The sequence below is a fragment of the Aptenodytes patagonicus genome, chromosome 3 (genome assembly GCF_965638725.1).
Source record: "Aptenodytes patagonicus chromosome 3, bAptPat1.pri.cur, whole genome shotgun sequence".
Lineage (NCBI taxonomy): Eukaryota > Metazoa > Chordata > Aves > Sphenisciformes > Spheniscidae > Aptenodytes > Aptenodytes patagonicus.
Window position 1 is genome coordinate 58,895,603 of NC_134951.1, and position 27,362 is coordinate 58,922,964.

General features: G+C 41.5%; 1 protein-coding gene across 1 annotated transcript in view; it reads right to left on the minus strand.

The window, feature by feature from the left end:
* Positions 1-7,920: 7,920 nt before the first annotated feature.
* Positions 7,921-27,362, minus strand: part of MAN1A1 (mannosidase alpha class 1A member 1) — a 160,167-nt gene continuing 140,725 nt past the window's right edge. Inside the window, exons 9-12 of the mRNA XM_076333496.1 lie at positions 19,549-19,768; positions 18,567-18,739; positions 12,909-13,024; positions 7,921-11,554 (exon numbers count right to left, since the gene is read on the minus strand). Of these exons, the coding sequence (XP_076189611.1) occupies positions 11,428-11,554; positions 12,909-13,024; positions 18,567-18,739; positions 19,549-19,768 (636 nt within the window). The 3' untranslated portion in view covers positions 7,921-11,427. The remainder of the gene's footprint in view (positions 11,555-12,908; positions 13,025-18,566; positions 18,740-19,548; positions 19,769-27,362) is intronic.

The following is a 27,362-nucleotide window of genomic DNA, read 5'->3' on the forward strand; positions in this document are numbered from 1 at the left end:
TACTAGTTTGTTCGTTTTTTTTTCCTGGTTGTAGTTAGCAGATCGTGTTTTCAATGACTGCCTCTTAACGTTAGGTTCCTGAAGTCGGCGCCCCCGCAGATGCAGAGCGGGCGCGCTCTAGCTGCCCTGCTTAGCCTGTCTGCTCTGCACGCCTCAGCCCCGAAAAGGAGGAGACGTCTCTGAGACAGCAGTGCCATTTTTCACCCCAAATCAATTCTTGGTCTGTCTGAAGATGACTTTTTTGAAGTGCCCAGTTTGTGTGTGTGTGAGACACGCCCGTTATCTCTGACTCCTCCTCCTCCATTCTGAAGTATCTCACTGTTATTCCAGTTCAACGTGCCTAGTTCAGTGGCTTCAGCTTGTAAAAGCTCTGTTGTTGTCTCTTCACCACCTTCCTTTCAACCCAATGCTTCCAGCAACTCATTTTGCCTTATTCTTTTCACCGCTGGTCTCCCTGTGCCCTTTTCTCATTTGCATAATTGCCCAGTGAATTACATTTATCTTATCTTCTCTTGTAAAAATTTTCAGGAAGAGAATGTGTCTGTATAACTTGCTCTACCTTTATGGCATTATAGAGTATAAATGGTTGTTATTAATAATGCATTGCAAAATGGTCTCTTATTTGACAAGTGTACTTTTATTTTAATGTGTGATATTTATGGCATGCTTGTAAGTGTTCTGCAGCATATTTTACAAAATTAATGGAGTCCCACAAATTGGGAACTCACTACTGTGTCTGGCTGTTAAATATTTGCTGAGAAATGGAAAGAGGCTGCAGGATTCTGCATGCAAATTATGAAAGGTGGAGATCTGGCTTTATGTATGTTGGGAGAGGGAGAGAAAAAGAGCCTGAGATGTGATATATTAAAACATTTGAGAGTGATAGAGAAAAGAAAGCTTCAAATTTTGTTGAAGCTATTCCTGTTAAGACATGCACACTTTAATTAAAGAAGCCAAACATCAGCTGAATCAAAGTGACTTATTTGTTTTCACTAGGTACAACATAGCTCTGAATGATAAGAAAATGGATAGCTTGCTCAGAGAGAATAAATCCAGACATAGTGTTTATTGTCTGAAATAACCACATTTGAAATACAGATCATCCATAGGATATTAAAAAAAAAAAAGAAAAGACGAGACAGAGCACCGATGCTTTCTTTTTCTTGAGCATTCCTTAGGCTGTATCTGCTTCATAAATCTCCATGTAAAATTCTACAAAACTGTTTTCTCCACGTGAAAATTTGACTTCACTAAAATAAATGGGAGTTTTGCCATCAACTTAAGTGGAGCTGGTTTTCTTGCTGTAAAGTTATTTTTAAAAAGAAAAATGCTTATCGATGCAAGACATTTTCCCCAGTTATACCCACGCTATCACCAAGGTGCGCTAAAGATAGAAGATTTCGTGCCCCAAGCAAGTTGTGACTCTGAGCAGCCAATTAATTCTCTAGTCAGAAAATGCACATACACTTCAGTGCGAGGCTGTTTCCTCCTCCTTTTTGCCTTGGAACAGTAAGAAATGAGAATTAGATGCTGCGACCTATGTTACAGTCTATCAAAGACTACTGCAGAAGTGGATAGTTAAAAGGATTGCTTATATCTATTAGTGTTTTATACTAAGATATATTTACAGAGTCTACATGTACTCTCACTTTTTCTTTTTTATTGAGAGATGTTCAGGTTTTGGATTAAAGTAAGATGTGGACAATAGCATTTTACTGGACAAATGTATTCAATTTTGGATCAAAAAAAAATCAAAGACTACATCATTGGTTATTCAGTCAGAGATAAGCATGAGACAAAAATGGCAAATTGAAAAACAGGATTATTTTTCTCTATAGCCTCAATTTCCTGTAATTTAATGTAGTTTTTCAGGGCCTTAGGTGTGGGTGCAACACCAATCGGCTTCACTCCTGCACTTATTTTCTCTAGAGCTCTCAGGGTGGAAATGGTTATGGTAGCAGCTGAGGGCCCGTGCAGAAATTGCGAGAGGCATTCTTGCACTGCTCTGTTCCGGTCTTGCCGGGAGACCCCGGGGAGGCCTCCCAGGTAATTGCTCATTATGTAGGTCCTGGCTTATCTTCTCCCCCTTGTTTGCATCTGTGGGTGTCAGGAGAGAGGTGATCAATAGGATGATAAACTCCCTTTTTCTGTCTCCATCCCATCGGACTGTGAAGGTGCGTTTTAATTAGTTTTCTATCTATCTGTAGTCTTGCAATGACACTTAAGAGTAGAAAGGTGCTTCATGAGAAAAGGAGGAAACAACAAGTTTTTTTTCTTTAGACACTCTCAGGTTTTTCTGGCATCTTTCTTTTAAGTTTCTGCTCTCTCAGCCTGCTAACTCTCCTCCTCCTCTGCTTTTTGTTCTTTTGCTGGCATGGGTTGCACCGGAGCTAAGTCACCAAAATTAGTTTCCTGGGCTGTCCGAGCAGCGGCTGTGCTGTGCCGTGCCATCAGAAATTGTTGCTCCTGCTTTTAGGAATTTCGCTCTTGTGCTTTTCTCTGCTCTGAGACATGAGGAAGGGATTTTGGCACTGTGGAGAGGGGAGCACTGTGTTCCCAGCTTCCATGGGTGGTGATTCATTAATGCTCAGTTGGTATTTTATTGTGAGTCCTTGGTGCAGTTAACTGCTAGTGAGGCAGGTTTTGTTTGCTCTTAGGCAAGTTTTGATTTGTTCATGCTCACTTTTTGTCTGTGTGGCCGTTCCCAAACACAGGGATCACGATGGTGAGAGTTGGTTTTATGTTGTAAGTAGCAGTCGAAAAAGTATGTTTGAAGCTACCTCTTGACAATCTGCTGCCTAATGTTAAAATATTGAAACAAAATAAAGCAGCGATCTTTCTTGGGCTGCAGAGTTTCCAGAGAAATGACTGGATTCCAGGAAGAGTCAAGCCATTACGGTAACCTTGCTTCCCATACGGTGCTGGCAGCACTCGGCTCCGTAGCATTTCTTGGCTGAGATGCTGTGAGCGATACCTGGCTTTGTTGCAGCTGAGCGCTTCCAAAGGCCTTGCTCCCATTGCTGGGTCCCATTCTGATACGTCAGTGGGAACCTCAGTGGGACTGAGGAGGTGTCTGTGGTGGGGAAGAGAGCTCAGTGACCCCATAGAATGGGGTTTGGGGCTCTTTGTGACTCGGACCAGACACTTGACCTGCATCTTTTGCTGCCTGAGTGAGTACCTGAGTCTCTGGCCAGCACTTCTGGTCAGCAGATGACAGTGGTGGTTAGAAAAAAACTTCTGTAACCAAAAGGTGCATTGAAATCAGTGCATTTGCAAAGAACTATGGCTTTTCACAACTAGCAAATCTACTCCCCTAGTTAGCTCTGCCCTCAGTTTTTGATGTAGCAGCAGGGAATGGAGGATTTTTCCTTACAACTTGCGCTACATGTCTCAGTAGGCTTCAGTTCACTCTGGACAGAGTTAGAAGCCATTCACTGACTAGAATGTGCCACAGCCTTAAATTCTTTGGGGAAGGCTCGGAATTGGTCAAAACCTCTCTCTGTTGGCGTGATTCTGGGTTAAAAATCTGGGTCGTTAGCATCAGTGTTCAGCTGGGTTACAGGCAAGGAGCTGGGAGCAGAGGCTTTTGGGGTGCAACTGCTGATCAGCAGCTCTGTTGTGGCAGGCCCAAAGGCGTTGGTCTGCAGCACCCAGCCACCATCGTGCTGTGCTGTAGTGGCACGTGGGTGGACAGCAGGACTGTGGGGGCACCCACACTGAGGGACACTGGTTACGCACAGACAGGCAGCAAAGGAGACCGGTGACAAACTCCTCTTTACACAGGGAAAACATCAGGGACCAGTTGTCTGGTTCTTGAATGAAGAAGAAGGAGCTCTGTGATGCTTGAGCTGGTGGTTTGAGTCTCTTCTTCCTCTGCCCTTCCAGGGAACAGAATAGTAAACATGTCTGGATGTTAGGCTCTTTTGGTGGTATTTTGAGCCGTTACGTTTTGCTTTCCCTGGGTTTCTCTGGCGATCTGGTGTTTGTCAGCTCCTGCCCAGAACAGCTATGGAGTGTTGTGGTATTAATTTGCTGCTGCTGCCTTTGTTAGCTCTGGGTGGTGTCTTGAAAGACATCTGAGACAAATCCTGAAACTCTTGTGCAGCTGTAGATTGTGCTGGCATAATTTATATACCACAGCAGGTGGTGTATAAATTGTAATGATTGGAACTGCAGATGAAAAATATGGTTTTAGAATAAGTTCTCTTTCTGCTTACTTGTGTACCATAGAAGTGTAGCTCAATATTTAAAGTAACATAAAGTCTTGCAGTGGTTTTTGTTTTGTATTTTTTAAACATGGAGCGCTTATGGCTAGTTGTTGCCACTGGAAAGCTGAATGCAAATTTCTTAGGAAAAGCATTTGTAACACATACAAGAGGAGCTAGGAATTACATCAAACCCAGAAGCAAATGGAATAGAAAGCAACAGTGGCTGAACAGCTAAAAGATAATCACATTATAATAAACCCCCTTGTAAATACAGCATTTGGTATAGTTTTGCTCATCCCTTACTTTGTCCCTCCCGCTACACAATTCTTTGCACTGTACCTTTGAAATAGAGCATTGTAATATCTTAAATTGCAAATTGATGGACCAGTATGAAGCTTACGGATGTAGCTCTTCACAGTACACAACAACAATTTTTCCCATGGGGCTGAATATACAATTGGACATAGCAAATGTGAAAGCAGCAAAGTTATGAGCCTCCTCTTATTCTGAGTTTTTTTTGAAGTTAAGGGATTTAACATGCGAGGAGACAGCAGTGGTGACTTGTAAGATTCAAGCAGCAGCAGAAGAGCGAGCTCTGAGAACACACCTCTGAGAACAGTCTCCACCTTTGAGAGTGGCTCGGGGGACCTGAGCTACTCAGAGCTGAGGGAAGCAGAGGTGCCCCCAGCAACAAATGTAAAGTGTGGGACTGAGAAAAGTAGGAGTAAAGCACAGAAATGTTTCATACCAACTAAGGTACCTCAAGGAACAAGACAGAAAGTTGTTTGGGAGGGAAAGTGCTGGTTATTAAATAGCAAGTATTTAGCAGGTAGAAGTTAGTAGTAGGCTCCAGCTAGAGATAAAAGATGGATTATAACATCTGAGCTGCTGGGTAAGAGCAGCAGGATCACAAGTGTGAGAGCTCACAGCAGTGCAAGAAAGCTGAAAAACTTTGGCCATGTAGCTTAGTGAAAAGTTCAAACCTGCTGAGGTCAACCAGTCACACAGCTGCCCACTGCGCAGGCACTCCCAAAGCCTTGTCCTTATCTGTAGCTGCTGGGCCATGTCACACTGGGGCAGCTGAATCTGGCAGCTTGGCAGCGGTGAGGCTGCCACAGCTCCGTGCCCCAGATCCTGCCAGTAGTGAGGCTGAGCATGTATTCCCAGTAGGCACATGCACACACAGACAGACCTATACAGAACATACACATGTATGTACATGGCCAGCAACACAGATCAGCACAGACATACTCGGCACTCGTGCAAGCTGAGTGCTTGTTATTTCTTATTCCTCTAATTTCCATCCTTGGGAAATCACCTATATCCCTTGCTTTGCCCACCTTTGCCTCCTCTAAATATTCCGTAAGTCTTGTGCAATGCCAAAATCTTCTTCCCCTGCATACTCCTTGGCAATGCTCCCCCCCCTCCCCCCCCCCCCAAGGTGTTCTGGAGATCTGCTCCTGTTGGCTCATCCTGATGGGTGGACACCTGGGCACTAGGGCTGAGGCTCTCCTGGGACAGCCCTGGGAGGGGGCCTGGACAGGATGTCCTTTCCTCTGAGTCCCTCACTTGCGTTCCCACCTGCCTGTGTGCTCCTGTGCTCCTCTGGGAGTGTGGAGATGGGCCTCTGGTGGGCTGACTCCCATGGGTCTGGGAGCAGCTGGGACAGGGTATTACATGGTGCCTCAGCATGCCATTGCCGGTGTGCTCCTTTGGATACGTGCTGATGAACTTTTTAAAATGACGTAACCTACCGTTACTGTAGGATCACTATTTGCAGCATCAGAATCCTTTAACTATCCCCCATGGTTGAAATAAATAACTTTGGGCTCTTCTGTCATGTGCATTGCCAACCATGGCACCTCTCTGAACTTCTGGAGTACCAGCAAGTCCCCTTGTCGTAGGGTGTTGCTCCTTGGCAGATGAATCAATGGCCAGAATGTGACAATATAAAGTCACATTGACAATGTTGTTGTTTTTTTTTTCTAACTTGAGGTGCCCAAGACTCATAGTAGCTCTGTGCTACACTGATTGATGGTGTGAAAGCAACGCACAATTGAAGTGAAGGGATAAAATATTAATAACGAGAGGGGTCTTTAATGTCCTGTAAAATGTCCATATGGGAATGGTGAAAGGCAAACAACCTTCCACAAATTGGCCACAAAGTGGCACAGAAAGTTTGGAGAGCATGTGGAAGTTTGAGAGGGGCTTCCAAAGGGAAGGTTGATTATGGTCACTTTAATTACAGGGTGAGTGAGGGCTGGTGCAGATAGAGGAGTGGATACCTGAGAAATGAGGGTCACACGGCTGGCTTTCGAGGTACTGTTGAATGCTAACAGCCTGCTGGGCTCTACCTGGATTCTGCAGCTGTGTGACTTGCTCCATCTGCCACTCTGTACATGTATGAATGCAAAAAACCAGGAGAGAGCAAAACCATGTGTCTTATCTCTTCTCACAGTATTCAGACAGGAACTCTTGAGTCTTGGTGACCATTTCCTGGGTTGGGCAGACTGCTTTTTGATGCATCATCTTTCCTCCTGCATTTGAGATCAACCAGGACAGACTAATCCCAAGATTAAGGTGGATCAGAGGAAGGGCGGTTTCCATAGCAGATGCTGTCATACGAGTGCCTCTTGTGATAGAGCACAGCCATAGGGCAATGCAGACAGCGGGGCAAATCCTGTTAGTCATAACTAATTGTCAACTCGGTCCTAGTTCCTTTTTCCGCTGCAGAAAACAAACCACACCAAGCATCCAGTTAAGAAGACCAATTTGGTTGAAATTCTAACCCAGGCTTGTATTTACATCTCTTGTGAATAACGTGCTGCACTAAGGTTTGCATTAGTTCATGTTTAACTTGTTGAGTAGCAGTTTGAGTGGTCCTGGAGCCAGCTACAGGAGGGGACTGCCTGCTGACTACCCCAACGATTGCACTGCGTAGCTGCACACCCGCACCTATGCTGGAAAAATGAGACACCAGATCTAAGAGCTACACTCAGACATTACTTACTTAAGCAGGTCTAATGGGTGAGTCCTTTGACAGAAATTGATACTACCGAGACTGTTTTGTAAAATCACGGCAGTTTATTTCACTATCATCTTTGGATGAGGCTTTCTACTAAATGGAAAACAAGGTTATCTATGAGGTGTAGCCGTTATTTCAATATTTAGATGGGAGATCTTACTGACACGTCCTTCCGACACAAAATGTAGTTACACTTCCTATGACAACTGTTCCTCTCTCCTCTGGAGCATGGACTAACGGCAGCGTTTCATTACATGATCATGTAACGCTGGGCACTGCGACAGCCTTGTCATCTCTGCTCCAGTGTTTGCTCCTAAATGGCATTTAGCTGAAGCCTCCTTATATTGTGCAGAAGATGAACTGGAGTGACTGACCTCCACTGTACTTACTGCCTGCCACTTCTGACTTCTCAGCCTTCTGCTTTTCGTTAGCAAGCTCACTTTCTACCAAAATACATTTGGTAGGATGAATTTTATTGACAAAAATTTCTAGGAATTTATTTCTGTGGTAGCAATTCTATACACTGACTAACGTTAATTAACAATAGTATCTTAACAAGTACACGGAGTACTAATCTGTATCAAACCAATCTGCTGACAAAAATTCATGAGTACAGCAGCCAAACCAGACTATGCAGCAGATTCCTGTAGTTACTTCTGCAACACGCTTTGGAAAAATTGTAACAAGTTGAACAGGTATATTAAAAGACTTTATTCACAATAGAGAAATTTTTTACAAATATAAGTTCTTAAAAATTAAGCATCTTGATCTATTATGTATTCCATAATTTCCGTTTATATAAAGATGAAGAGACTGAATGGACTATGTACAAATAGAAAACAATTTAAATGCATGATAGAAATGGATACGATCTATGATGAAGTCACCATAGAAACAGTGAGCCATTGGGCATTGCAAAAATCTGTGCACAACCAACACATATGCAATACTTATTTCACAAACAATCAAAACTTTTTTTTTTCCCCCCGTGAAACAATGTGGGTGCCATTTAAAGTGATCTACCTCTTAGGACTTAACATATGCAGATTTAAATGCATTATTATGCTACAAAGAAATGGAAAAAGTATAGGCAGTGTGTTTATGCAAAGATAATGCTCCCCCCTGCCCCAAGCAATTTCTTTTGCTCTTATGAATGACTGGGAACACAAAGTGACCGTCACTAGCCACTTCCACGCGGCTGGTTCAGTGAACGGGAAATAAAACGCATGGTATCTCAGCAATCTAACAAGCAGTGGTAAGTACCGACTGCTTCAAAATGATCGCTTTAACTTTGGTGTTTTGGGGTTATTTAAAAAAAAAAAAGAAAATCAATATATTCTCAGTTTATGAAAAGGTTTTTTCTTACAGTTGGCAGATCTACACGTTGTACAATCTTCTTGTCTACTTACATTAGTTTACAAAAAGTACAGTATAGTGCAGTTTGTACATACAACCTGAATACCAATACCAGTCGCATCAAATTTGTGCTCTTTCACATCATCGTAACTCCCAAACTAAAAAAAAAATATTCATACTAAATGTTTGTGTTACAAGGAAACAGTCCTGACGTTTATATTGAAGTACATAGGACCCAATGCATACGAGAATTCTGTGTTTGTAGCCTGCTTTTTGAAACACGGAGAAGAGCTATCTGGTTCTCCACTGTTTCTCTTCAGCTTGTTAAGTAAATGCAAGATCACTAGACACATCTGGGGGAAGCATACTGTGGTTAAGAAAACCATGTAAAAAGAGGCTTACAAAACCCATTTTGCAAAGGCTGGTTTTGTCTGAGCTATTGTAGTTATTTAACTGATATGAGGCCTATAGCAGCAGCTCATGCACACCCATGTGATAGGCAGCAGCAGATGACCCAATAAAGATAACTAAGACAAAACTCAGTTATCTTATTACTTTTTGGTTAGAGGGAAGAGGGGGTTTTTTATTTTTTTTTTTTTTTTTTTTTTTTAATTCCACAGCTACAATTTCTGTGTGGTACTGGGGGTGGAAGCTCCCTTATAAATACAGTTGCTGAAGAAACACAATGAAATATTATAGTCCTCCAAAGATACAAATTCTGGAGTATCAAAATCAGCAGGAGTTCTGCTTTTCAACAGAGAGTCAAGACTTCATCCTTGCTCGTTCAGTTTCAGAAAACTGTTACTGTGACATGAGGGAATCCATGTTTTAAAAAAAGAAAATACTAATAAAAAAAAGCAGTAAAGCAAAAAGTCTTGCGCTAATGTGCCGGTTCCATGTAAGCGGGCTTTATCTGAGGCAGATGCAACGTACATTTGTATCCATTCTCTCAGCGCTGGGTTGCCCAGGCTCAGCAGGGTACCCTTATTAAATTCCATGTACGAATGCACAACGTACATGCGATGGAAGGATCAGCATCACTGAACGTCCTCTTGCCTTGCCCCCTACATAAATGTCTTTGGCAGCTCACGTGGCACATGCCATCTTCTCTGTCTGCAGGGGAAGCAGAGAGGCAGTGCTGTCTTTACAGACTCCAGAGGGTCAAGTTTATGGGTCAGCCTCCAGCTGCTATATATAAAAATGTAATCTGTTATCTTTGCTCTTGGCTTCTACCTAAGAAAACCTACATCGCAGACGTATCAGTATAGAAAAAAATGTACTCTGTAATGCCTAAACTAACAAACGTGCTTCCTCAGCTGTGATTAGCTATGCTGGACATGTCAGCTATCTTACGAAATACCTTTAAGGAAGATTACTGTTCAGAACCGTATCTGTTTTGCTGCAGTCCAGTCAGTGAATACCATGTTTTCTCAGAATGGGAAGCCAGGTGTTATACCCTACTCAAAATGTATGAAAGTCATCCTATCGCTAAATGAAAACACAGGTAGACTTAATAATCATGTAAACCACTCCAAACTACACTTAAGTAGAAACCGGACTTAATCATGCTTCGTTTTGTTTTGGGTTTTTTTTTTTTTTTCCTTTGGTGATGCCACCAAGTAAAACATTTTTGCCAGAAAAGCTGTTATCCTTCTTAGTAAGCTAGGCCTCTAATCTAGGGCATATTTTCAAGCACACGGCATTTCTGTCACTTAGAGAAGACAGACTCGGTGCTTTCAGAAAGTTTTAGTTCTATGCTGGGTAATTTCCTCTCTGAATGATTATCTTCTTTTAAGGAGACAAGTTTTCTTCAAGGCATCTGAACATCTAGTTTTGTTCACGTAGATGATGATACATTGCTTTGTGACAATCAACTATCGAAGTCTGGTGTCAAGTCTGAACCTATCAGAATGTTTGAGGAAGTCCCAGAAAACCAAACAAATTGCCTCTGGTATAATTCTCAGCTCCCAGGAAAATGTCATTGAGTATTTTTTTGTCTTTTTACCATCCAACCAAATGAAAGCTTCTGGACTAAACATATAAAGAAGGTAAGACTCCCTTTCTTAATAAGAAATTACTATTTTATTTTACTCCATAGTAGCCTGACTAAAGACATGAGAATAACACCACTTAGAAAAGGGAGGAAGCAATTTATTCTATTAAAATATTCTAATCAAAACCTGAAAAACTAAGGTCTGCTAACTAATGTGCTAACTTCATAGAAACTAGTTCAGTCTAACTTCAATGTGTACTGCAGTTCAGAGTCGTGTCTGCATGAGATGAAAATATTCTTAGATTTAATTGACAATGAAATACATCAGATACTTTACCAAGTAATGATAGACCCGCATAAGAAGAGGCTGTCACAGTCACAAGATTTGTCTTGGATGAGACACAAAACAAATTAACATAGAACAAAAAAAGAAGAAAGCTCTTTATACTTAATTCAATATGGCTTTTTGCAACATGGCAAAATATTACAGCTTAAAGCAGACATCTCCTCACAGAGGAGAAAAGAATTTTGCAGTCAAATTAAAAGCACAACAGGAAACAAGTAACATGCAGACCCTCTGCTCTTTTTGGCCAAGATGACACTGCAGCCTAACAAAATCTGGAGAGATGTCCTATTTCTCTTCTAAAAAGTGGTTCACCTGGATAAGAGGCATGAAGTGTTATCATAATCAGCTGTGGTCCATTCATAAATATTTACTTTTATAAAGAAAACAGACTGCAAAACACTTGATTTAAAAATTTAACTGAGGAATTTAAAACCAAATCATGTGCCCAAGTCCTGGAAAGAAACATAAGGAATGAAACAAAGTATAACTTAATCTTCATCTACTTCTGGTTTTCTTCTTTATTCCCATTGTCTTTGTGAAGAACAGGGAGAGGATGAGCCTCTGTGTTGAAGACCCAGTGTTCAAATGGAAGAAGATCATCTTCAGAAAACAGCAAATACAAGTACCTGGCAAGAAAAAAAGCAGGAAACGTGACCACATCAGGGAAATGAAACTACAATAGTTTTCAGGAAAACATAAATACCTGATTTCCCTCGATGAATGTATGAATGGAAATAGCTGACCAAACACAAAACACCAGTAAGTCCCAGCATCACAATGATTAGCACAAAACTTTGGGGCTACTCAACTCAGATTGGACTCAAGGGCAATAGCAACTGGAGAGCAACAAAAGAATGCCTCTATCCTAGCAGAGGACAAAGAAGTTTAGGCTGTCAAGGTTAAATATCAGTTCACTTCACTTCGTCCTCGGTTATTTTATTACAAATTGTTTTGATAATATACAACTATAGTAATTTTTTTCCTCCTGAATGTCCACATATATCAAGGTGTAGGAATAAAAATATTGCAGTCCAATCCTGTCTTACTTCTGAGAACAACTGCTGGCTTAGGATTTTTAAAGAAGAAAACTAGCACTAGACCAGTAGCTTGGGCAGCCATTTACCAAGACAGGGTCTATTAAACCCAGTAGTAACCAATAAAAAACCACAACATTTTATTCATTGTCATGATACAAGGTGGTAGCTACTGTAGCATGATTACTGAAGTCTGCTTAGACATGAAAGTCTGCTTAGCAAATGAAATTTTATTTTTTCTCAATCACCATCCTTCCCTCAAGGCTTTTCTTGGTCTAATTCTGATAGGCCAATTTAAAAGGTATAGTAGAGGCAGCGCCTCTACTCTAAAAAAATGCTACTATGTGTATAAACGTATTTACGACATTTCTTTTACTTGAGTATTACACTTTCTGTTGAAACGGCATGATTGCTTCTTTCTGGTCTTTGCAACTTTTTCTTGCACGGGGGGGAAGAAAAAAGTGAAGGGACCAAGACAAAACTTCCTTTGTTTCATTAAAAACTTAGGAGATGGTGATAGATAATGAAAGCTTTTGTTTTTCCTCTTGACAGGCCGTGCAAGCTTACCACGCAAGTTGACTTCTTTTTCTGTAGTTTTAAAATGAAAGGTATGCAATACAAGTCTGGTAAGTCCTCTGTCTGGTCAATTTGTTTCACTAATGTTGGCATATATAATTAGATCTACCAAAGCTAGGAGATGTAATTTCTCAACAAAGACTATCAAGTACCTTTATCAGAATAAAGATGATTTCCAGAAGTCATAGAATTTAGTTCACTGATATAAAAGGAAAAAAAAGGCAATTTGGCTTCTCATCACCTAAGAAAAGCTCTACTATTTCAGTCAGATTTTGTTATGTGAATGTCAAGGGTACTCACGATAAATACATCTGTAAAGATGATACACAGAACTACTTCATATTAATGAAAGTCAACTTTCTTAACTTACTTGAGTGTCTCTGAAAGGAAGAAACTTTGCTGCACATCATCATGGCTTTCATGATTGTTATAAACATCTCTAATGCCAGAATAGCCACCATCTACTCTGCAATGTTTTTCCAGTGCCTGAAGGGGGGGGGGGGGGGGGGGGGGGAGGACAGTGGGATTAACAAAATGAATCATCTGTCAGTTTTTCTTTGTTTGACAATAAAACTAGCAAAAAAAAAATTGTCACAAATTTTTTGATAAAGAGGTGAAAACTAGATAAAGCTCTAGATAGAAAGCTTTTTAAAAAAGTCCTGGGCACACATGTCTAATTTTACATTTAGGAAGAGAAGCAAAATGATAAATTAGTAAAAGGAGTGAACACAAACCAGTTTTCAGAAGGAAAGATATATGGATATATGGATGTAAAGATATATGGATTTTCACTTATTTTCTTTTTCCTCTTTCTATTAGGAATAACAGTAGCCTCTCTCTGGCAGGCTTGTCTATCAGCCTTCAGAGATCGTGACACATATACCTTTCTTGGTCATATTTTAGTGCTTAAAATTTTTTCTGATTGATAGAAGTGAATGCCATGATAAAGACTAGTCTTTTCCTTACCTCCTGTAAGTAGCTTCGAAAAAGGAAAGGCAACTCTCCATTTTTTATGTAAGTTGTTTGGTTTCTCTTCACAATTATTTCATTTTTCAATGGGAAACCTCTGGTACTGGGCTGTGACTGAATTTCTTTTCTGCAGTAGGTACTATTTTGCTTTGATACCTTTCTGAAAAAGCTTTGTCTGTTACACAGGAGTAGACGGAAAGCTAGTATGCGGCTGGACTTAACGCAACATGTTTTAGATGTAAGAATAAGAATGTGTTCTTCTCTAACTAGTTTCCAAACTGTGCATTCAGTTAAAAGATGTAAAAGAGATGATTGATTCCTATTTTACACCTAAAAATATAATATCTGCCCACAGAATGGGGCAGAATGTTCTATATCATCAGCTAATTTTGAAGGAGAAAAAAGATCAGATGAAGGGTGTATACAGAAGGGCAAAACACATGTACCTGGTGCTGGAAGTGTAGAAGGTATATACAGTTATACTATTTAATAAACTTTGCTGCTTTTCTTTATTTTAGACAGGTGTTTGCATTAGAAAGGTGGTACCTACATGCCTATGTATGAGCCATAACTTCTTTAAGTAGACTGCTATCCAATACTTTATTTGAATAGTAGTTCTTTTATCAAGTGCTTTGTTTAAAAATATTCATTCACCTTTTTTCTTTGTAATTGACCTATTTAACAAGGTTGAAAGTATTCTTAGCCTCTTCATTTTTCTTATTCTGTTTTGTAATAACTCTCTGGTATCATGCAGTATAATAAAGGAGTGAAGAGAATCTAAGATGATTATATTTAAAACAACTCATTATTCAAAAACAAATCCAGAAAATACTCTTTAGCCCTAAATTTTCATTTTCATTGTGAGAAGTTAAGCACGATGGATTACTACATTTACTCAGGACCACACTACTCTGAAACATGGTGCTTGCTGTGGAGACAGGTATTGGAGCAACAGCTTTCAGGCAGAAATACCTGGAGCTCTATCAAACCTCCAACAGAGAGATGGAAGACAACTAGTTCCTCCATTTCTGAGGTTATTACAAATATCACTGAAGTGATTACTGCATGTGTAGATTTTACTTAGGGAAAGATGCTGCGTTTCAAACCACATATGGCAAAAAGCTTCGAAAAGGCAGAAGATACGTCTAAAAAAAGCAAACAGGCAGAATAAGCATTTTCTGATGAGAGATGGGACTAAAAGTCACTAATAATTACTGAGGTATCCATCACCTCCACCTGCTCTGAAGGCTCTTCAAGATCTGTGTTTTGCTGTGAGTAGATATCCTCAACGTCCTTGGTTTTGCTGGAGTCCCTGTAGCTATCTGCATATATTTAGCTTGCATGTCAGGCTCTCCATAGTTTTCCCTGCACAGTAAGCTGCCTATTGTATATTTAAAAGGGATTTTTCTCCGGGAGAGATCCTTTAAAATATAACAGGCCTATTTGTCTTTTCTTATGTGTCTAGGTCCTTTAATTTTCCTGGACACTTTTACTAAGTGAGTTTAAACAAGTAATTTCCCCTAACTGGTACTCCTTCCCTCTCATCTACTTCAACCTGCAATGAATTCAAAACGCTGAATCTGTGTCTGGATTTTCAATGTCAAACACAAGATTATGTTTTTCCAAGGCACAGCAGAAGGAGAACTTGAACTTGAAGGATTAAGAGTATTATTCAAGGAAACATCTGCATTCTAAACAGGGTGAGGTAAAATAAAAGCAAATTGCATTTGGGGTTTATGTGCTCTAACATGTAGTTAGAGCCGCCTTTATGAGTTCATTGTAGGGAGATACCGTACAGGCACCTGAACACACTGCTATGATGGAAACCAAGAGGTTAACTTGCTCCGTGTTAGCCATCTGGTGGTATCCACTTGATGCAAATGTGAAGTATCTTACCCCTCAAAGCTACTTTCCACTTAACTAAAGGAACAAGACGTTCACGTGCGGCATTAGTACGATAAAAAGGCTCCTGGTTGTCACCCTCCTTTAACTGGCAGTAATGGCCTTTTGTGCCCATACCTGCAGTTTCAGAGTACAGTGATGTTCACGCTGACAGTGGGGTAGTGGGGGGCGGGAAGAAACAATCAAACACATTTTAAATTAGTAGTTCTCAGAAAATGAGGGTGGCTAAGATCCGTTATGCTAGAGTAATGGAAAACATCAAGCGGAGTGAAAACTGGCTGACAGTCTCAAAGTATCATAAAGGGAAGAAAACAAAAGAAGTTCTGTGAATTCAAAATTGTGATGTGCTGCATTTATAATGCAGAAAGGGAGACTTTCAAGAGCTAAGCTGATAAAACCTTTCTGACTCTGTAACAGTGGATATTGCTGTTGGTCATAACTGCATTTTCTTCAACTGCTGAAGTACAGACAGAATGATCTTGGACTCAAATTAAAGCAGCAAAGCAAGTTTCCAAAGAAAAAATGGAGAGGCTAGAGCATGTTTTTAGTCTACAAAAGTTAGAGAAAGAATTAATAGACTTATTGGAGAGTTCAGAAGTCATGACCTATAGAGCAGCCTCTTTTTCTAGTACAAGGGCACTGGGAAACAAACCTCATGAAGTTCTTATTGCCAGTGTCATGAGTTGAAAATGGACATGAAACACCTGAAGAGCAACTTTTTTGGGCAACGACAAATGGTCTGATCGTTGCTCCTTTTTTCTTGTTTCAATCTCAGCTTCCTCTTTGTGCAACAGGTGTTGGTAATTAAACCAACTATAGTCAGTGGTCAGGGACGTCCCCAAGAACAAAAGGGGTGGAGTGACGTGCTCTCTGGAGCAAGAGGGAGCAGAATTTACGAATAGTTGTGGTAAGCTATCATGACACGTGCTGGAACAAAAAAATACAGTATCAGGTGGAGCTGTACAGGCTATAAACATCAAGGAAGAAGAGAAAAAAAAGAAAAAAAGATCTGAAACCTACAACTGACTGTGTAACTTCTGTGAAGCTTTAAGATTTGTTTTTGTGAAACATGCAGCTGCACGTTAGGACAGGGAAGATGGGCCTGTACAGAATGGGACCAGCTGCATCTCCCACACGTGGGCTCTAATCCACCATGTTAGAGCCAGACGAGAGTAACCACAAGAATGTTAAACAAGGAACACACAGGGAGCGCAAAGAAGGTAAATGAGTGTACAAACTTGAAATAAACACAAACAAACTGAATCAACAGGGTAAAGAATAATAATAAGGAAAACATTTCAATTGTTTATAACAATGTTATCGGTGTGGGCAGCAACAATGAGTCAGGAAAAACATCTCCTGAAGAAGGAACACTTGGCATTGCTGAAGCCTGGTGGAATGACTTCCATAAACAGCCATTGTAAATATTCCAATTATAATCTGCCTGGGAAGATTCCAGTAGTAAAATGTCTGCCTATGGGTGGTGTTAATGAAGAAGGAAGTAAGGGAACAGCACTCTAAATTAGAGGTTTTTAAAAAAAAATTGCTTTGCAATCATTAACTCAGAAACATATTGGTTCAGGGCCGACAGAGCCAACACCTGAGGGAAGCAAATAAAATGTCCTACATAAGTACAGTCTACCTAGCTGAATACGGTGTTGACTGCAGATATGGAATTGCTGTGAATATTCAAACAAGGAGGAGTTAGAGAGTAGAAGTATAGTTAATGCTAGCAGCTATTCTTTTATGGAAAGCAGATTTTACCATAACTTTCATTCTTCAAGAACATCCAGTTACCAAACTTGAAACACTCTTTTTTCACAACACTCAACATTTGCACAACATTTGAGATACGTTCAGTATCTCACACAGTGAATACTGAATACAATTACAGATCTTGGTTGCTGTTGAGGGAGCCAGGTAACTGGCGGATGTCATGTCACAGCCAGGTATATGGAGTCATAACCCAGTAACAGCTCTCTAGTAGGGTCCCTTGGGGATGAGAAATTGCATGACCCAAGTCTACATTTTCTTCCCTTAGTACCGAGCAACCTTCTACAACTAGCGGTGTAGGCCCATCCAAGGAAGTTACAATCATACACTCCTAGAAACAAGAGGTGTTGGGCAAACTGACAAACAGGACGTTTTTGAAATTCTGGAAAGTGGTAACTCTGCAAAGGAGAGGTCACTGTGAACAAAATGCTGCACAGAGTTTTGTTTTGTTTTTTTTTTTTCACTTTTCTTAAGTATACAGAGCTGCAAAAATAATGTTCTTCAGCTTCCTGTATCTCCTATAAGATCTCAGTCTGCTTAGAAATTCCAAAGTAAGAGTGAAAGGCAGGTAATTTAGCAAGGGCAACATCAATGTGAGGAGAAAATAAGTGAACTCTAGAAGCGTAATAAGGACCCATACCTGGAGAATGAAATATGGCAAATCCAAAGGCTCTCATCTCTAAAAGTAAGAGTGATTAACCACTGAAATAAGGGAAACAATGGCTTTGGCAAGCTAATTTTTACAGTATAGACTAGCTGCCTTCTTGGAAGGCTTGTGCTAGACAAACATAAATAGCTAGGTTCAGCATGACTGGTTGAAGCTCAAAGGCTAGAGGGACACAGAAATTTAAATCTAGAAGAGATTGTTATCATTAATGGAGTTCAGTCCAGATGACCTATGCTTTTTGAAAGTGACCCATTTTTTAAATGTTCGGTACTATCTAGTACTTCATCTTGGCCTTCATCACGTCCTTCATCACCTTACTTAAAATCACCTTTGTACAATTACTGTTGAAAATACACTTCATAAAACTTATTTCCATGTCCAAGGCTCAAATCTGACACACGTTTGCACTTTCCATTCACATGCAGCAATACTCAACATCTTGAGCAGTATATCCAAATATGACCCTGATCTGAGAAGTATTTAAGAAGGAGGAATCACAAGCTATTTTTCTAACATACAATATCAGCAGTATTTGGTTTTGTCAAAATTATCTTAGTTCATCTATTTAGTAAATGAATCTCTGGAAATTTGAGTTGGTATTACTGATTTAAAATAAATATTTACTCTCCAACTGCTAAACAACATCCAGATATCAATCAATAGCTCACTTAATAAGGTATTAGGATTTAATAAGAAAAAAGTCCAAGAGAACATTACCTCTACAGCTTCCCATCCCCACTGCCTGTACTTTGGGTCATGAGTGAGCCGCCACATGTACATGTAGGTCTCTATGACTTCTGGTCGTAGGATGTAGTATTTTTCATTTTGTCTTGTAGCAATGGCCTCAACACCACCATCAAATCTGAAGGCTTCTGGTCCCAGTTTCATGCCTAGCCAATATAAAAACACATGCTAAAATAAAGGCATTAAAAAAGGTTTCAAATTATGTAACCTACCAAAGCAACTATCCTTTCATGTGGCACGAAGCCAGGTTACCCAAAAAGTATATAATTTCTGGAAGATACTGCAGCACCTCCTGTTTTTAGTATTTTGTAAATAATTCAGAGTAGGAGAGAGCTGTTCTTCATCAATGCCTTAAACAGCAGTTCCAGTTTGAACAGTGATGCTAACATTTGCATTCTGGAAGACTTCATATAACTAGCAACATGTGAAATTTTGCTTAAAAGACGAGGGTATTTACTCTTCTATATCAAACTGGAAAATACACTCTGGGACCTGAAATGCTGCCAGGGTTATTTTTATAAGAAGATGAAGGAATCCAAAGAAACTTCCTGCACAGAAATCCACTTTCCTTGTGCCATTCTACTGTTTGCAGCATTGTACCAACAGAACTGAGAATAAAATAATTTTTTGTGCATAAACATGATTAATAGCATTGATGCATAAATGAGCAGGCTCCCTCTCTTACTTGTATTTGGCTATACAGAAATTGGCAAAGTGAAAAAAAAAGCTGTCATGTGAGTTACTAGAGTGAGTAGGTATGATTCAGGTGCAGGGAAATTATTTATAAAACAGAGCAGCCATTCTTAACGTTACTCTTAGAACAAAGCAGCAGTCGCTCAGAAAGGATGAAGAGTTCTCACCACCATACAACTTTCATTCAGCATTATGCAAAAAACCCGACGGCTGCCTTCACAAAGTCAAACTGTGAAACTAAACTCTGCCATACAGTACTTACTTGTACGATCGTAGGATTCATGGCAAGTCCTAGCAATTTCAGCACCAAGCTCAATGTGATGGCCCGTCTTGTCATCAGGTGCTCCGTCTGCTCCAAGAGCAAACATGCCTCCAGCAAAACAAGTGAGATGTCCCATCTTGTGTTCAAGCAGTCCACCCTTCCACTCAGCGATGTATGTCAGCCCCCCGCTTGATTTGCGAATGAGGTGGGTCTGTATGGCCTGCAAAAGTACACGATTTCAAACCCTTTGGAACCATTTGGTAAAGTATGAAGGACATATGCTATGTCCTTCATACAACCAACATCTTGTATGTTGGTTGGTTTTTCTCCATATTGCCTTTGCTTATAAAGTAAAATGGATAATATGAGCTAGCATAACCTCCAAGTGCAGCCAAATCAACACAGATTAGCATACATCAGTAACGATGATTAATTTTGCTACAACTTTGAGCAATTTACACGGTACCTTTTATAAAAATATTGGAAAGACCTAAAAAATACAATTCCATTTTAAAATTCTTTGTTTCTTTCCCTTTCTACTTTGAGCAATTGCAGGTAATTTCACTTTTAATGGTGATAAGCCATCACTTCAGCTTCCATACTTCCCACTGTAATTCTGATTTAAAGGATGTGGTTAGTGATATAATTTCATGTCAATTACATGCAGACATAACTCATATACAAAATGCCTGACTCAGTGAGTGCACTGAATAATGTTAGGCCTATGAGTCTATATGGCATTCCCAAAGTCTAATGAGTTTTTCCCCCTAGACTGAATTCCGCTGTAGTTATCAATCAAGAACAGAGTCTGGAAAAAAAACCTAAGCAGAATAAAAACATACAAATCTCCTAGAGAGAATTGGAAGTTGGTGCCGTTAGCAATGTACGGTCACTGATTACGAAATCCAGGAAAACAACCTTCCCTTATGAGAGGAACAGAATTAAAACAATAGAGGAGATGCAGAAGAGCACGTTAATTAGAAGCCCACACAGAAACTAAGCTATTACTCTTTAAAGGGTAATGGAGAGATGAACAGTGCTATCATACATTCAGTTATCCAGCAGTACTCTAGTTTATTCTGTTGAAATCATAAGATCCAGAAACAGTACTCAACATGCATTATACAAGAAAAGAAACATGAATAAAATATCAGTATGGAGAACTATTAACAAAAAAGCCAGGATTAAAAAAAAAGTGTTATAAAGAGAAGGTATTGATTGTAGTTACTTCTTCCCATTTAAACATCTGTAAAGGTTGTTTTTATAAGCATGAAAAATCTTCTCTAAACTAGAAGCATCAGCAGAATAATTGTACAAGTTTTACTCACTAAGGAGTTTTTTTGTGCCAAGAATGTCACATTGAAAACTACACTTTGTTTTCCACTAATATTAGTGCAAAGCAGTTAGTAAGGATGTTTTCTGCCCACCTCCAGACCCATTATTGGCTCAGAAAACTCCTCCATCCCTTTTTTTCCTCCTTGTTTGTCTGTTTTTAGCACGAGTACCTACTGAAAAGCATACTTAAATTTTAAAGCAGCAGTAAATAACGAAGATTTCTGTACTTTCAACAAATCTTGCATAATTTAACCTATAAAAAGAGGAATTAAATATGAAAGGGGAAAGGTGGGAAAACAGTTCCCTTAAGCATCCAAACCACAGACCCCACTGTGGAAGATGAAAAAATTACAGAGGCCGAGCTGGTGTCAAGCTAATTGGTGGTCATGTATTCCAAGTGCATACAAAAAAGCTTTTCTGTCAGATTGGGAAACTAGTAGAGGACTATCTAGGCAATTTTTTAAAAAATAGTTGTTCTTTAAAACATGTATTTTGTGCTCAATTGGGTATAAAATATTTGAATTTATAATTAAAGAATTGACAGAACAGGGTTCAAAATGTACCAATGATACAAAATGTATCAATGCATAAAAAGGCAAAATTTATGAGAAGATAGAAATAACTGAAAAACTTCCAGAATCTTTCAGAGTTCTCATCGCATTTTTATTACACAGTTTATATTTTTGTCATAGGATGCCTTATTGTTAAAAACACACAACAATTTTGTGGGAAATAGCACTCAGACTACTTAGGCATTCTAAAAAAAAAAGCTACCTAAAACTGAGTTCAGAAATGAAAACCTTTTAATTTAATGATATTTCATTAAACTTTTCAGCATGGTATCCCCATCTCACCAAATCAACAATTCTGGCAATAGTTGATAACTCTACTGATCACTTAGCTGCTGAGTCAGAATTTATTTTAAAAATAAACAAATATAAAAATAGATTGATGACTAAATTTACCTATATTGCAATTTTTTTTAGTAAATAATTAATGAAAGACAGAATGAAGTATTACTGTACCTGACAGAAATAACAGTAATCATGCACCTGCAGAACAACAGTAACTAGACCAGAATTGATTCTTGTAGTATGAAAATGAATTCTGCGATACCAATTAGTCTTTCAGAGTTTTCTTCCCCTGTCCTGGTTTTGGCAGGGATAGAGTTAATTTTCTTCCCAGTAGCTGGTACAGTGCTGGGTTTTGGATTTAGGGTGAGAACAATGTTGATAACACACCGATGTTTTAGTTGTTGCTAAGCAGTGTTTATACTAAGTCAAGGACTTTTCAGCTTCCCATGCTCTACCGACTGAGAAGGCTGGAGGTGCACGAGAAGCTGGGAGGGGGCCCAGCCAGGACAGCTGACCCAAACTGGCCAAAAGGACATTCCATACCATGTGACGTCATGCTCAGCATATAAAGCTGGGGGAAAGCTGGCCGGGGGGGCCACTGCTTGGGGACTGGCTGGGCATCGGTCGGCAGGTGGTGAGCAATTGCATTGTGCATCACTTGCTTTGTATATTCTATAATTATTATTATTATTAATTATTATTATTTTATTTCAATTATTAAACGGTTCTTATCTCAACCCACAAGTTTTCTCACTTTTACTCTTCCGATTCTCTCCCCCATCCCACTGAGGGGGGGAGAGTGAGCGAGCGGCTGTGTGGTGCTCAGTTGCCAGCTGAGGTTAGACCACAACAGTCCTTTTTGGTGCCCAACATGGGGCAGGAAGGGTTTGAGATAACAACAGATTAACCAGAGCGCATTAAGGAATTTGTATCTGTTAACAGTTGCAGGTCACAATATTTATTCATCTGTTCTCGATACTAGTTTGTCTGATCTGCATCATGCTCTTTTTTTTGCTGTACATGTTAAAGATTAGTGTTGGTTTTTGCAGTTTGCTGTGGTCTGCAGTGATTAGTGATGTTTCGCTGGGAGGTTTGTTATTAAAACACTGGCCTTGAGCTTAATCTGGTATTTGAGCTTTGTACTGAAGCCATTACTGTACTTTGGGTACCACTTTGTGGAGACAATTAGCAATTATAGTTCCTCCTCTGAGAGGTTTTTTATGGAGGAAATACAGAATGGCAGCATCGCTACCTTCTTCTATGATGTCTCCTCCTTCAATACAGTAACTTTTCAGTATCTTGAACATCCTCGGGTAGTTAAGATACTTCTGTTGGTATTTCTTGGGAATATTGTTTCGGTTTTGTCTAAGGTTAATAAGCAATTTAAGAATATCATCCAGAGATCTGCCCCAAGGCTGGATAGTTATGAGTGGCAGGGTGTGTGGGATAGCATGGGCAAGTATCTAGGCCAATGGGCACCTCCAGTGTTTTGGAACTTCACCCCTGAACAAGTGCAGAATCCTGAAAAAGTAGTAGAATATTTGGAAAAAGTGTGCTGTCACTCTGGCAACTCCAGAGAGATGCAGATCACTGCAACGTGCTGGGGCCTGGCTCATGCCCACCGAGCCCTGTTCAACACCATTCAGTGCCCTCAAAGGGAAGAGAAGGTCTCTGGATCTGACGATAGAACAACAGGCCCTGCAGCCACTCGGACCCCAGCGACAGGCCCTGTGGCTGAACCAAAGAACAGCTTGTGCCGGTATCAGCCGCCCCTGTACACAAGAAGAAATTTGGGAAGCGGAAGTCGGCTCGTTCAGTAAGAGAGGAAGAAACTTCTTCTAAAAAGGGGCCGGAGGAAGAAGTGGATGAGGCAGACCACCCTGGAGAAGGGCCATCACGAGAACAGGAGGAGGAGGGCTGGCAACTTCTCGGGGAGGAAGAAGAGGAAGAATTCATGAAAGAGGCAGTAACCATCCGATCTCTATCCCTGAGTGAGCTGCGAGATACACGAAAAGATTTCAGCCATCGTCCAGGTGAGCATATTGTCACCTGGCTGCTCCGATGCTGGGATAACGGGGCCAGTAGCCTGGAATTAGAGGGTAAAGAAGCCAAGCAGCTGGGATCCCTTTCTAGGGAAGGGGGCATTGACAAAGTGATTGGAAAAGGGGCACAAGCCCTCAGCCTCTGGACGCGACTCCTGTCAGGCATGAAGGAAAGGTATCCCTTCAAGGAAGATGTTGTATGTCGCCCAGGCAAGTGGACCACCATGGAGAGAGGTATCCAGTACCTGAGGGAATTAGCTGTGCTGGAGGTGATTTATGATGACGTGAACAACGAGCAGTTATCCAAAGATCCAGATGAAGTCAAGTGCACACGACCCATGTGGTGGAAGTTTGTAAGGAGCGCACCATCGTCATACGCCAATTCATTGGCAGTAATGAACTGGAAAGATGGAGAGGGACAAACAGTGGATGAACTGGCTAGTCAACTCCGGCAATATGAAGAAAGTCTCTCTTCCTCCCTCGTCTTGGCTGGGGAGAAACTGTCCTGGAAGGTCCCACAACTCGAAGAGGATAGGTCCTACTCCCCACCTGTACGGACCAGTATCTTGGCTATCAGGAGTCAGCGTTCTTTTGCTCAAGAGAGAGGATATAAAGGGTGCACACCACGGGGCACCCTATGGTTTTACCTGCGTGACCACGGAGAGGACATGAGGAAGTGGGATGGAAAACCTACCTCAGCCCTAGAGGCACGGGTATGTGAGTTGCAAGGAAAAACAATCAAAGGGGTGTTCTTCCAGGAAAATTGCTGCTCCAGTTTCCAGCGGGCAGTTCCCCAGACAGAGTAGAAGGGCCGATTTTACTTCTGATCTTAATGAAGAGACTTCTGACTCGTACTTACAGGAAATGAGTAATGAATACTATGACGAGGACTAGAGGGGCCCTGCCTCCAGCCCGGGGGAGGAAAGGGACAACCGGGTTTACTGGACTGTGTGGATTCGATGGCCTGGCACATCAGACCCACAGGAGTATAAGGCTCTGGTAGACACCGGTGCACAGTGTACCCTAATGCCATCAAGCGATAAAGGGGCAGAACCCATCTGTACTTCTGGAGTGATGGGGGGATCCCAACAGCTAACTGCATGGGAAGCTGAAGTAAGTCTAACTGGGAATGGGTGGCAGAAGCACCCCATTGTGACTGGCCCAGAGGCTCCGTGCATCCTTGGCATAGACTACCTCAGGAGAGGGTATTTCAAGGACCCAAAAGGGTACCGGTGGGCTTTTGGTATAGCTGCCTTGGAGACAGAAGAAATTAAACAGCTGTCTACCTTGCCCTGTCTGTCGGAGGACCCTTCTGTTGCGGGGTTGCAGAAGGTGCACCAACAGGTGCCAATTGCTACCACAATGGTGCACTGGCGGCAATATCGCACCAACCGAGACTCCCCGATTCCCATCCATAAGCTGATTCGTCGACTGGAGAGCCAAGGAGTGATCAGCAAGACTCGCTCACCCTTTAACAGTCCCATATGGCCAGTGCAAAAGTCTAATGGAGAGTGGAGACTGACAGTAGACTATCGTGGCCTGAACGAGGTCACGCCGCTGCTGAGTGCTGCCGTGCCGGACATGCTAGAATTTCAATGCAAACTGGAGTCAAAGGCAGCCAAGTGGTATGCCACGATTGGTATCATTAATGCGTTTTTCTCAATCCCTTTGGCAGCAGGGTGCAGGCCACAGTTTGCTTTCACTTGGAGGGGTGTCCAGTACACCTGGAACCGACTGCCCCAGGGGTGGAAACACAGCCCCACCGTTCGCCATAGACTGATCCAGACTGCACTGGAACAGGGTGAAGCTCCAGAACACCTGCAATACATCGGTGACATCATTGTATGGGGCAACACAGCAGAAGTTGCTTTTGAAAAAGGGAAGGAAATAGTCCAAATCCTGCTGAAGGCCGGTTTTACCATAAAACAAAGTAAGGTCAAGGGACCTGCACAGGAGATCCAGTTTTTAGGAATAAAATGGCAAGATGGACGTCGTCAGATCCCAATGGATGTGATCAACAAAATAACAGCCATGTCTCCACCAACTAGCAAAAAGGACACCCAAACTTTCTTAGGTGTTGTGGGGTTTTGGAGAATGCATATGCCAAATTACAGTCTGATTGTAAACCCTCTCTATCAAGTGACCCAGAAGAAGAACGATTTCAAATGGGGCCCTGAGCAACGACAAGCTTTTGAACAAATTAAAGAGGAGATAGTTTGTGCAGTAGCCCTTGGGCCAGTCCAGGCAGGACAAGATGTAAAAAATGTGCTCTATACCGCAGCCGGGGAGAATGGCCCTACCTGGAGCCTCTGGCAGAAAGCACCTGGGGAGACTCGAGGTCGACCCCTAGGGTTTTGGAGTCAGGGATACAGAGGATCCGAGGCCCGCTATATTCCAACTGAAGAAGAGATATTGGCAGCATAGGAAGGGGTTTGAGCTGCTTCGGAAGTGGTTGGTACTGAGGCACAGCTCCTCCTGGCACCCCGACTGCCGGTGCTGGGCTGGGTGTTCAGAGGGAGGGTCCCCTGTACACATCATGTCGCTGATGCAATGTGGAGTAAGTGGGTCGCACTGATCACACAATGGGCTCGAACAGGAAACCCCAGTCACCCAGGAATCTTGGAAGTGATCATGGATTGGCCAGAAAGCAAAGATTTTGGAATATCGCCAGAGGAGGAGGTAATGCATGCTGAGAATAACCTACCAGAAAATGAGAAGCAATATGCTCTGTTCACTGATGGGTCCTGTCGTGTTGTGGGAAAGCATCGGAGGTGGAAAGCTGCTGTGTGGAGTCCCATGCGACAAGTTGTAGAAACTGCTGAAGAAGGTGAATCGAGCCAATTTGCAGAAGTGAAGGCCATCCAGCTGGCTTTAGACACTGCTGACCGAGAAAAGCGGCCAGTGCTCTATCTCTATACTGACTCATGGGTGGTGGCAAATGCCCTGTGGGGGTGGTTGCAGCGATGGAAGTGGAGCAATGGGCAGCGCAGAGGCAAACCCATCTGGGCTGCCGCATCGTGGCAAGATATTGCTGCCCAGGTAGAGAACCCGGTTATAAAAGATCACGTCACGTAGATGCTGACATACCCAAGAGTCAGGCCACTGAAGAACATCAAAATAAACAGCAGGTGGATCAGGCTGCTAAGATTGAAGTGGCTCAGGTGGATCTGGACTGGCAACATAAGGGTGAATTATTTATAGCTCAGTGGGCCCATGACACCTCAGGCCACCAAGGAAGAGATGCAACATATAGATGGGCTCGTGATCGAGGGGTGGACTTGACCATGGACACTATTGCGCAGGTTATCCATGAATGTGAAACATGCGCTACAATCAAGCAAGCCAAGCGGTTAAAGCCCCTCTGGTATGGAGGACGATGGCTGAAATATAAATATGGGGAGGCCTGGCAGATCGATTATATCACACTCCCACAAACCCGCCAAGGCAAGCGCCACGTGCTTACAATGGTGGAGGCAACCACCGGATGGCTGGAAACATATCCCGTGCCCCATGCCACCGCCCGGAACACTATCCTGGGCCTTGAAAAGCAAGTCCTATGGCAACATGGCACCCCAGAAAGAAT